The sequence below is a fragment of the Tachysurus fulvidraco genome, chromosome 13 (genome assembly GCF_022655615.1).
Source record: "Tachysurus fulvidraco isolate hzauxx_2018 chromosome 13, HZAU_PFXX_2.0, whole genome shotgun sequence".
NCBI lineage: Eukaryota > Metazoa > Chordata > Actinopteri > Siluriformes > Bagridae > Tachysurus > Tachysurus fulvidraco.
Window position 1 is genome coordinate 11,512,043 of NC_062530.1, and position 12,634 is coordinate 11,524,676.

Sequence of the window (12,634 nt, forward strand, 5' to 3'; positions counted from 1 at the left end):
TAGTTCAAATGTAATGTATTAACTAACATTTACTAACCATGAGCAATAAATTATTGTATTTAGTAATCTTTGTTAAAATAAAGTTTATTCTTTGTTCATGTTAGTTCACAGTATATTATGTAATGTTAACACAGTGTTAATAATGTATTAGTAAATGTTGAAATTAACATGAACAAAATTAATAAATGCTGTAGAAGTGCAGTTCATTATTAGTTCATGTTAAGTAATGTGGTAACTAATGTCAACTAATGAACCTTTTATTATAAAGTTTTAGGAAAAAAAAAACTGTCCAAGGGTGGATTCGAACCCTGAATCTCTGCATGCTAAACGGATTCGCTATCCCCTAGGCCATCCAGGAACACGAGAAAGCCTTTGCGGTTTTATGTATTAATTCACTAATGTGAAGAATGGTGCGTCTAACAATACCCAAGCTTTATTAAAGTCATTCTTATCATTCTTTGTGATATACGTGTCATATGTCAAAAAATAATTATGTAATGTGAGGAGACAAAGAAAAAATGCGCTTAATTTTAATTAATGGGTGGCTCTTAAAAGAGCCGTTGCTGTTCTTAAAAGGACATTAGTTTAAACTGAAATAAAAAAATTATAAAAACTACACTGATAGTTGAAAACAACAAAAAGTTATACAAATGGCAGAAACAACAACATATGTGACCGCCGTGCTGTCCAAGGCACGCAACCACTAGTTTTAAGCATTAAATACACGGTTAAATGTTATATTGTTTGAAAGCTTAGACTCTCGGGATTTTATTAAGCCCACACACACAGCATAATATGATTTATAGCAATCATACTACTGTAATCCAAGTTGATAGTCACCGGAAATAGGAGACGCTTACCTTTCTTCACTTGGGTAATATTTTCCAAAACAAATGCTTGTAAAAAATCCCCAAGAGTCTAAGGAACTGGAATATGTAAGCCTTTTAATCCAAAACGCTTTAATCCAAAACGCGTTTCTGACCGAAAACTGTACTTCCTCCTTGATCTTTTTCTTCCAACATTGTGTGATCTGACAGATTCACTGGTGTCTGCTGCCCTCTTTTGGATGTTAGCACATCTACAGAGAGATTTTAAGAATTCCCCATTCAAGTCTATGGGGAAAAAACACCCCTTTGAGCTTCCATACTGGGAATTCTGGAATTCTGATCGCTTATAAAATCCATAGCACACCTCTCCTCAATGAGCCGGTCGATTTGACACCTCATTTATGGGTCTAGGACAAAAGCTGCGGGACAAGTTATGCGCCGAAAAAGTGTCCGGAAGAAGAAGAAGAATAAGTATGCAAGAGAATAAGAGTGTGCTTTGCAAGCACATTAATAATAAGCTTATAACGGAAATCAGAATGTTTGCTTCTACAAAGCCAACATAATTAGTTGAAGGGGGTGTGTTTAAAAAAAATCAGTGTTGCATTCAATCACTGAGGACATCAATTTTATGAAAAAACAGGTGTGAATCAGGTGGCCCGTATTTAAGGCTGAAGCCAGCACTTGTTGAACATGCATTTGAAAGAGTTAAATGGGCCGTTCAAGACATTGTTCAGAAGAACAGCTTACTTTGATTAAAAAGTTGATTGGAGAGGGGAAAACCTATAAAGAGGTGCAAAAAATTATAGGCTGTTCAGCTAAAATGATCTCCAATGCCTTAAAATAGAGAGCAAAACCAGAGAGACGTGGAAGAAAATGGAAGACAACCATCAAAATGGATCAAAGAATAACCAGAATGGCAAAGGCTCAGCCGATGATCAAAGATGGTCTGGAGTTACCTGTAAGTACTGTGACCGTTAGAAGACGTCTGTGTGAAGCTAATCTATTTTCAAGAATCCCCCACAAAGTCCCTCTGTTAAAAAAAAAAAAAAAAGGCATGTGCAGAAGAGGTTACAATTTGCCAAAGAATACATCAACTGGCCTAAGGAGAAATGGAGGAACGTTTTGTGGACTGATGAGAGCAAAATTGTTCTTTTTGGGTCCAAGGGCCACATGGTTTGTGAGACGACCCCCAAACTCTGAATTCAAGCCACAGTACACAGTGATGACAGTGAAGCATGGTGGTGCAAGTGTCATGATATGGGCATGTTTCTCCTACTATGGTGTTGGGCCTATTTATTGTATACCAGGGATCATGGATGAGTTTGCATATGTCAGAATACTTGAAGAGGTCATGTTGCCTTATGCTGAAGAGGACATGCCCTTGAAATGGTTATTTCAATAACACAATGACCCCAAACACTCTAGTAAACAAAGTCTTGGTTCCAAACCAACAAAATTAATGTTATGGAGTGGCCAGCCCAATCCCCAGACCTTAATCCAATCTAGAAATTGTGGGGTGATATCAAAAATGCTGTTTCTGAAGCAAAACCAAGAAATGTAAATGAATTGTGAAATGTTGTTAAAGAATCGTGGAGTGGAATAACAGCTGAGAAGTGCCACAAGTTGGTTGACTCCGTGCCACACAGATGTGAAGCAGTTTTAAAAAACTGTGGTCATACAACTAAATATTAGTTTAGTGATTCACAGGATTGCTAAATCCTAGAAACAAAAACGTTTGTACAAAATAGTTTTGAATTTGTACAGTCAACGGCAGACACTGCAATTTTTTTAACACACCCCTTTCAACTAATTGCCCAATTGCACAGCCTTAAGAGCGTGCATATCATGAATGCTGGGTCTTGTTTTTATTCTGAGAATCTACTGTACCTACTGGTAACTTGTTTGCCACATAGCAATAAAAAGTATACTAAAAACCTGGATTATTCTGGTTAGTCACATTGTACTGCTATTATTTTGTACAATACTTATATATATATATATATATATATAATCATAACTCTATGGTTCAAAGAGATTTGTACCTTTAACCATTTAAAATGGTACCATATTACTGTACAAAGAATGATTGTCTGAAAATGAAAAGAGAATGGATTTAGTTCAGGTTTAATATAGCCCTGTGGATAGCAAGTGTTAATAATTCTCTTGACTTTAAATTATAGTATAGAAAGAGTGACGAGAGATGCCAGACTATCGGTCTGTGCATAGGCCTGTTAAGATGTTAAATAATATAATTAGATAATTTGCTGTTTAATTAATGTAACCTTGATTACCCTACAATTTTGCTATTTACATGCCAGTCAAGTTGTTCCTGTCTTTTTTTTTTTTTTTTTAAACCTTTTAGTGAGTTCACCAGTTGAGTTGCTGATAATGCAGGCACTCTGCTGGGCCCATGATGATCTGAGCCAAGTGGACATCAGCAGCTATGTCTTGAAGGTTTGTGGCCAGGAGCAGGTCCTACAAAAGTGAGTGAGTTGTTATTTCTCTGGAAATAGTAAGGTTCCCCTTGGCTCTTTAATCTGAAAAATGCTTGTTTTTGATAGCATTTAGAGCAAGTTAGCACTTCTTTCGATTTCAAATTTTATTTCACATACACAGTATAATGTGAAAATCTATAAGAAGAAAAGGGAATAAAAATGTACAAAAATATGTATGAAAAGAATTACAATAAAGATATTATAGAATTTAACTATGCAGGTGGAAAAAACAAATATGAATGTTTATAAAAAAAATATAGTGAATGCAGATTGGTGGCAGAACAGGATGAGTACAGGATGTCCTGATGTATGAAATTATAGTGCAAAAAATATGCTTAGTGGCGGTAGTGTGTGTTGAGTAGCTAAATCCAAAAAAAAGTCCAGTTTCTATGTATTGTCCTTTTTGAGGGAAGAATGGCCTGTGGGAAGAAGACCCTCCTTATTCCCTCTCTGCTGTAGTCAGCACTTCTGCTTCTTGAACAAAGAGAAAGGTCCAATGTTTGGTTGGCTGAGGCCTTGGTTTAGCATCGTTTGCTGTAGATCAACTGCAGGTTAGGGAGCTCAGTGTGGATAGAGCACTCAGCTGATTAACCCACTCTATTTATAGCATTTTGCACAAGAATCATATACAGCTAAGTAGTTGAGAGGTTCAGCAAGGGCAGCTTGGTGATGCACGGATTTGAACTCAGAACCTTTAACATCAGTAGGCAAAGATCTTGACCACTGAGCTACCACTTTGCCTGATGGAGAAGACCGTGTTAGACATTCATGCAATAACAAAATCTAACTTGTAAAGTACTATTTTAAAAGTAAATTATGAATCTGACCGAGCCCTTATGTCCAGCTTCATACTGTTCCTGAATCAGGCAGTGATTCTTCTCATCAGGATGCATTCAGTGGTGCAGGTATAAAAGGTCTTTACCAACTTAAATGCTTGAGAGAATTTAAACCACCTTTTTAAGGTACTAAAGACACTGGGCCTTCCTCACCCGGGTGTTAATGTCAGGGCCATGACCGGTCCTCTATGATGTGGATACCAAAGAATTGTAAACTGTCCACAGGGGTCCCATTGACGCCAAGTAAACTTTGAACAACTTTGTCTTCTTTTTAATCTCCTAGTTTTAAGCCTTTTCATTGTCTGAGATTAAACCTAAGATTGTTTTATACATATGGCCAATTGTTAGGAAGCAGTCTGTTTATGGATTTGTGAATTGTCATCTGCCACTTTCAAATAAATCCTACAACCACTTCTGTATACACTGTCATTAGAGCTGTACCTGAACATCAAATTTGATATCCAGAACATTTTGAAAACTGTCCCCCCGTTTCAGCCTTTGTGTGGATCCAGGGTTCAGCTAGATGACAGAATAAATGTAACCTTTGGTGGGACAGGTGCACAGTTGTTTTAAGGCCTTGATAAATAAAGCATAGAAATGAAGGGTGGCGTTTGACAAAACCCCCCCCCCCCCCATGATTGTATATGCACATACTTCTAAAATGATTCTAAACTTGGCTCCAAGTCAACACATGTCTCCTGTAATTAATTTCACAGAGACACTACATTCATGTGGCTTCATCATGAAAAATGATACACAGACCACAGCTTCATCTGCCCCGCACTAATTTGCTCACTGTCTCACTCAATTGACAGCTGGTCACGCTTCATGGGTAAACATGGTTCCTTGTGATGGATGAGCATGGTACATAAAATAACCTGCCACAAGGCGGTTTCTTCCTCACTGTTGAGCTTTAAATGTATATCTGTTAGATCCCAAGAGTTGGTGCAGAACAATTAAAACAGGACATGAACTTGAAAACCATTCATGTGTTTATCAACTTCATACATAACTTAATACATCACCAATGTTCACCAAAAATAAGGTTATTGGGGTTGATTTTGCCCATATAACTTGCTAATTACAGACTTGTTTGCTTCTGTTGTTCTTGGTTGCCTTAAACAGTTAAGCTGTAGTGAATGTATGTGATGGACAAAAGTTATTTGGAAGTAAACTTTTCAGATGTTAATGAGACTACAAATAGCACAAACAGTACCAAGAAAATAATTTTCACCTTTTGCCTTCATGGAGCAGAAGTGCTTCCTTGACCGCAAGTCCGATGTTCAAACACTGAGCGAATTATGAGGGGCTTCTTCTCCCAGGCCATTTGGGCCCTCAACCATGAGAACATCTATAGCTTATAACTCTAGACTTCAAAAATTTGGTCTCATCACTCCAAAAGTCTCCGTTCCAAAATGTGTGAGGCTTGTCTAGGTGCTGTCTGTCTGGCATACTGGGTCTTTTTGTTGCATGAATGCAGCAATGTCTTTCTCCTGGCAACTCAACCATGCAGATAATTTGTGTTGTGTAGTATCTCCTTATTGTGCTCCTTGAGACAACACTTTTTTTTTTCTCAAGAGCAGCTTGTATTTTTATTGAAGTTGATAGTGTCCCGAATAATTCTTCTGGCAGTAGTGGGTGAAATCTTTCCTGGTCTACCTTTTTTTTTTTTGCTTTTTAGTTCAACTACCGTATTACACGGGTTCATTGGCAGTTATTTTGTCTTCCCCATGGTGCAGTATCCAGCCAAGTCAGTGCATCACCTCATGAGCTGAGAAATTCATTACCTATTTTCACACAGGCACTAATTACTATTACAGTGAGTCACAGGTGTGGAAACTTTCCTTTAGTAGCCAATAAAACCTCTGTCATCCTGTGTTTATAATGTGGCTGAACATTCAAGGATATGTAATCACTATTCTTAAAGAAAAAATATTTTGCATTATCAGCCATATTTTTCAAATAAATGCAATGTTTAATAATTTCTTTCAAGGTATGCAATGTTTTGAGCACTGTATTGCAAACTGTATTTATCTTTTCTAATAAAAATATAACAATATATACAAAAATTGAAATGCAAACTCTATTAATTACTTTACAATTAACAAACTAATTTATTTTGACGTTATTGATTAATTGCTGCATTTTGCTGCTGGCCTAAGCCTAATGTTTTTTTACATTTTTTTTTATTTTTTATTCTATAGTAAACACAACCTAGGCAGCCAGGAGTATGTGCAGAACTGCAGAAAATGGGAGACTGAGATAAAGCTGCAACTCCTCACACACAGTACCATGAAGAGAGACCTTGCCCGAACGGTAAGATCACGCTCCAATTGTTGTATCTTTGTTCTGACTCTGACTATTAGGCTTTGAGTGAGTAGACACCAGTATTAATGTCCTGTTGACCAGCATTGCTTTTCTTCTCATCTATTAAATAGTGATACAAATCAGACTCTAACCAGGATGGTGAGAGAGTGTGAGGGGTGTGTGGGGTCGTCCACAATGCCATTGGATTTACAGATGCAGCAAGTGTGTTAAATGTCCGTGATATAGGGAAGAGAGACCAGATGATCTCAGCTGCCCTCAGTTTGTTGCAGGGCCTTGTGGTCTGAGACCGTGCAGCTGCCCAAACTGATTCAGCTGCTCAGGATGCTCTCAAATATGCCTCTGCAAAATGAAGTCAATATGGGACAGTAGAGATTCTGGGCTTTATTTCTGATTGAGCTCAATATCAATACATTTGGTGCTTTTGATCATCTCCATGGATGAGCCATTAATTTTCTAACCCTAACCCTGAAGTAAACAAGCATCTTTATTTTTATTTATTTATTTATTTATTTATTTATTTATTTATTTATTTATTTATTTATTTATTTATTTATTTTATTCATTCATTCATTCATTTAAAAACATATTTTATTTATTTTTTTCTTCTTTTGTTCACATTCATAGGCAGGTTATTGACTTGTAGAATAGCTAGTGGATGTCTTCTTGGACATCTTCAACTTTTTTCTGAGTTGTGCCATTGTTTTTACATGCCTCAAGACAACCATCGTTCCCATGCTAAAGAAATATGCAGTGTCTTGCCTTAATGAACTCCATGAAGTATCTCTAGCACCACCACACTGAGCACTGGGGCCCCTAGGGCTGTGTGCTCAGTGCACTGCTGACTCATGACCATGTAGCAATGCACAGCTTGAACCACGTCAAGTTCACCAATGACATGACCGTAGTGGGTCTTTTCCTTCTTAACGATGAGTCAGCATACAGTGAGGAGGTTAACCCGCTAACAGCTTTTGACAACTAAAGTGATTGTTGTTGACTTCAGGAGAGTACCATGGAGAGTCACCATTCTCCAATAAACCTCAATGGATCCTCCATAAAAATCGTTAAAAGCAACAAATTTTTTGGTGTTCATCTGCCGGAGACCTTCACCTAGTCACTCAACACCATCACCAATAATGCCCAGTAGCCCCTTTACTTTCTGTGGGAAGAAATTCACTTCTTCCTCCCCTATCCTGAACACATTTTATAGTATACCATTGAGGGTATCCTGAGCAGCTGCATCACTTCCTTGTTTGGGAACTGCACTGTCTCAGATCGCAAGACCCTGTAGCATATAGTGAGGACCGCTGAGAAGATCATAGAAGGACATTCATAACACGTGCGTCTGCAAAGCTAGCTGCATTGTGGATAACCCCACACACCCCTCACACACAAGCAATCGGGCCCTCACAACCAGACTGTGCAATAGATTCTTCCCTTAAGCCATTAACAAACTGAACTGAAACATACCACCATATACACACATGCAACTCTCTGAACTGCACTACTCTCACTCAATTACTGTTTTTGCACACCACATTGCTGTTTAGCATACCACATTTTCAATACCTCATCAAACTTCTGCTATTACATATGTTTGAATGTTTACAATTGCTCTAGTTGCACAATGTACTTTATAATATACAGTGTGCACACTGGTCAGTGCTATTCTTTGTAGTTGTACTGTTTTGCATTGTCTTTTGCCTTGCAATGTTTGCATTAGTTTGCACATGTTGCACTTTATGTGAACTTGGTGTGGTTCGAGTGGTGCATTGCTTTTCAGCAAAGTAAACAGCAGTGGACTACGCACACAGCCGTTGAGGGGCTCCATTGCTCAGTTTGGTGGTGTTTGAGATGCTGCTCCTGATCTGCACTGCATATGGGTTCCCAGGCAGGAAGGCAAGGATCTAGTTGCACTGGGGGATATTCGGGACTCAGCAGACTCCACTTTTCTATCAGGTGCTAAGGGATCTTTGTGTTGAATCCTGAACTGATGTCTATGAACTGCATTTGGACATGTGTGTCCAGTTGTGGCAGTGGCATTTTCTGTAAAGTGATTTGGACTATATGCAAACTGCATGAGGTGGAGAGGGGGTCACAGCCCGGTTTGATATGCCCCTTGACAAATTTCTCAGTGCACTTCATGACAATGGGTGTGAATGTGCAGGCATGACGTTGAAGGCACTGGGACAGTGGTAGTGGTCTTGAGGCATGTTTGATATGTTGAAGATTTCAGTGAAGACATCTGCTATCTGGACCATAACAATTCCTGGGCACTCAGCCTGGGATGTTGTCTGGTCACCATTTGGGTGAACTGAAGGGTGAACTTTACTTTGTTTTGATCACAGCCTGCTCCAGTGGCTCCACTGCATGAAGGACTACAATTCACAGATCACATGTTGGTATCTGGCACTTTAGTTTTTTGTAAGTGAATACAGATGGTGCATGGCAGGTTACCTCTCCACCAGGGGAGGCTGACACAGCTGCAGGCCTGATGGTCTGTGGAAGATTGTGAGGGGGGTATGTGGCAGCAGGGGAATTGTTTGATCAACAGCTGTGGACTGAGAGGGAGGCAGGTTAAATTGGCAGATACCATTGTGCATGTCTTATTACTGCCAATTTACTTCTTTATGTTGCTTTGAGTTTTCAAGGACTCCCATAACCAGCAATCAATACAGCTGGTGGAGCAGTTCACACTTGAGCTGTCACTGTGTTTGGAAAAATTAAATAAATAAAAGGGTTTAAAAAAGTCCATTAACTTGTGCAGCGCTCTCTTGTTTTATTTATTTTACAATTTTACAAGTAAATGAAAACATTACTGCCACTTAGATGACCTGGGGTCATAAGTGTCTGTTCACTGCTTGCAGTTATCTTCCCTTTTTGTGTAATCATCTTAATTACCCGATGGGCCAAGAAGACATTCAAAATATTTAGGGCAACCGCTTCTGGATCAGAGGCTAAATAACAATTCGAAGCTATCTAATATGCTTAGTCTGCATATTAATCTTTGTATTAGCACATTATAGTTTGAATATGAATTTATCTTGTCATATTCAAGCGGATGTTGAACTATCAGTTAAAATGTGACCGCCCTAGCCCCCACACAAGCACACTCATGCACACAGACACATGATGTGAATAAATGGAAGCCCAGGGTGCTAAAATATTCTTGCCTCTCAAGTTTTCATCTGCACTGTGACACACCAGGTTCTACAACTACATAATACATTTTTAAATTGTTTAAGATGTTTGAGATCTTTGCTACAGGTGTTTAAGAAGTCACCTGTGTCCTAACTCATCCACAGATTTTTAAATAAGTAATGCCTTCATTATTAAACCACAATTTTGGCTTCCTTGAATTAGTGATCTTAGACATTTAATGCAAAAAAAATTAATTTATTCTGGGCATGTGTGCCAGCAGGAAGATGATTACTCTTCACCTATCAACTTGGAGAAGTACCTAGGCGATCTTGAGATGCCTTTTAAGAAAACAATCACAAGGTAGGAATATCTCTCTTTCTAACGCTGAAAAAGGCCAGATCACTCGGGGAACATTTTTGAATTTGGCTCATCCTGCTCATGTCTCTTTTCTTAGAGAGAGCCTTGCGGAACATTTAGAGGAATATCACAACCAAGTCAACATCTGCCTTCAGAAAGAGGTTCAAGACAAGACAGAAGGTCATATTAAATCAAAATAAGAGGATGAATTTTGACAGACTTTTAATTTCTGTGTCTCATTAGAGCACTGAGTACAAAGTAACTCGAGTAATCCAGGTGGTTAAATCTCTGTGTTATTTGCTCAACGAGGTGGAAACACCAGCCATAACTAAAGCTGTGCAAAAACTGAGACATTCAGTCAACCTTCCTAAAACCTGCTCATCAGAGGTCAGAGTATCTAATATTGATTTATTTTGTAAAATGTATTTACACAAAAGATGTACAACTAAAACAGTTTATTGATGGCAGACTCTTCTTAACAGGGTGATGCCAGATCAACATTTTCAACTAACGGTAAGTGCAATACCCTTGAATTAATGTAATTAGTGTCCTTTATAATGTGGCAATAAATTTCATAAAGAAACATGATTGATTAATGGGAATGAAAATTATAAAATTTAAAAAAAAACTTTTTTTTCATACAATATTTTTTTTCTGTTTTTTATTATTTAAGTAGTATGTTAAAATAGATTTTTACCAGTCAAATTATGACTCATGGTCCCTCTATGGTTTTAAAATTTCACAAGTATTTTCTTTCACTCCACCCCAGTTTGTAAGGGGAATAAAGAGGATTTTGACCCAGGCCATATCAGTGGGAGCTGAAAAGTTGAGATACTGTCAATGCCCAAAACACAAAGACCTACATGGCTTTGCTCTGATCCATAAATGCAGTAGTAACTGCACATTAACTTACATTTACAGCATTTGGCAGACGCCCTTATCCAGAGCGACGTACATAAGTGCTTAAATCTCTAACAATGAATACATTAATGCTGGTTCACTAGGTTACATACTTAAGATACCATGAGTTTAAAACATTTGTTCAAAGTTACAATGAAAGTGTCAAAGGTTTTTTTTTTTAAATGCAAAAGATAAGGAAAGAAGTGCTAGTTGAAGTGTTTCCTGAATAAGTAGGTCTTCAACCGCCGCTTGAAAATAGCCAGTCACTCCGGACCTCTAGGGGAAGTTCATTCCACCACCTTGGAGCCAGAACAGAGAAGAGTCTTGTAGTATACTTGCCTCTTACCCTGAGAGATGGTGGAACCAGTCGAGCAGTGCTGGTAGATTGGAGGTTGTGGGATGCAGTGTGAGGAATGATGAGGGCTTTGAAGTAAGAGGGAGCTGGTCCATTTTTGGCTTTGTAGGCCAGCATCAGTGTTTTGAATCTGATGCGTGCAGCTACCGGAAGCCAGTGGAGGGATCGCAGCAGTGGGGTGGTATGCGAGAACTTTGGCAGGTTGAAAACAAGCCGGGCAGGTGCATTTTGGATCATTTGCAGAGGACGGATTGCGTTCATAGGTAGACCTGCCAGCAGTGCATTGCAGTAATCCAGTCTAGAAATGACAAGAGACTGAACAAGTAAATGAGCAGCCTGTGTGGACAAAAATGGCTGAATCCTTCTAATGTTGTAGAGAAGAAACCAACATGAGCGAGTCACATTAGCAACATGAGAGGAAAAGTTGATTGTCCATGGTTACCCCAAGGTTGCGAGCTGTGGCTGAAGGTGAGTTCAGATCGTTGTGCAAGGATATAGCAAGATCATGACCTGGGGATGAATCACCTGTAATGAACAGCAGTTCAGTTTTGCTAGTTTTAAAAGTAGCTAGTTTTAGCTAGTTTGCTAGTTTTGCTAGTTCAGTTTTAACTGATGAGCAGTCATCCATGATGAAATTTCTGCCAGACATGCTATAATTATTATAGACTGTTTTGGAGATTTAAGCTGCTGCTTTTCTGTTTTCTACTTTAATTATATGCTGCTAGTTTATATTTTTTCTTCATATTCTTTATGGCGGACACATAAAGAATCATACACATCTGGGTTTTTCCAAACTGGTCCTGGCACATCCAAAACAAATGTATAGGATGTGTTTGTATGCTGTTGCCTTACCATTATGGTTTAAGTCAGTGTAAACAATTTCAAATTATATATATATATATATATATATATATATATATAATCTCTGAGGCTTTATTGGGATCATATGGGATTGTCTCCGGATCATTAAACACTGTTTACTGCCTCCACACACCCTTAAATTGCATTTTTGAAAGTATAGAAAAGTATGGGAACAGAAAACTAGGGTGGACAAATTTTGCTATATACTGTAAAGTGATATTTGTATATCACTATTTTTAGGTTATACAAGTGCAGTGGAGGAACAACTGAGTGCCCTTACAAGTGCAGTGTATGATTTGGTGAAGCTCTACCTGTGTTCATTCTGCCTGGACTTCCCTGTTCATGTCGACCAAAGACATCCAAAAAATCAAAGAGACAGCAGAGAGGCATCCAGCATCACTGAGCATGTACACTTTATGCTTTTTGCAGTACATGGAATTTCTGCTTCATGGGCTAGCAGGTAAGAGATGTGCAGTTCAGTTCAATATCAATTTCATTTTATTTTCCATATTAACCGACATTTGTTGTATCATAATC

At 38.4% G+C, this 12,634-nt stretch overlaps 1 protein-coding gene across 4 annotated transcripts in view; it reads left to right on the forward strand.

The window, feature by feature from the left end:
• pik3c2a (phosphatidylinositol-4-phosphate 3-kinase, catalytic subunit type 2 alpha) overlaps positions 1 to 12,634 on the forward strand; it is a 71,995-nt gene that overhangs the window by 17,013 nt on the left and 42,348 nt on the right. For 3 of the 4 annotated variants that reach the window (XM_027174813.2, XM_027174814.2, XM_027174815.2), the window contains 7 exons: positions 3,190 to 3,310; positions 6,363 to 6,474; positions 9,902 to 9,984; positions 10,079 to 10,142; positions 10,225 to 10,368; positions 10,464 to 10,494; positions 12,338 to 12,557. In XM_027174813.2, the coding sequence (XP_027030614.2) occupies positions 3,190 to 3,310; positions 6,363 to 6,474; positions 9,902 to 9,984; positions 10,079 to 10,142; positions 10,225 to 10,368; positions 10,464 to 10,494; positions 12,338 to 12,557 (775 nt within the window). The remainder of the gene's footprint in view (positions 1 to 3,189; positions 3,311 to 6,362; positions 6,475 to 9,901; positions 9,985 to 10,078; positions 10,143 to 10,224; positions 10,369 to 10,463; positions 10,495 to 12,337; positions 12,558 to 12,634) is intronic. The other variant, XM_027174816.2, reaches the window with a different exon arrangement.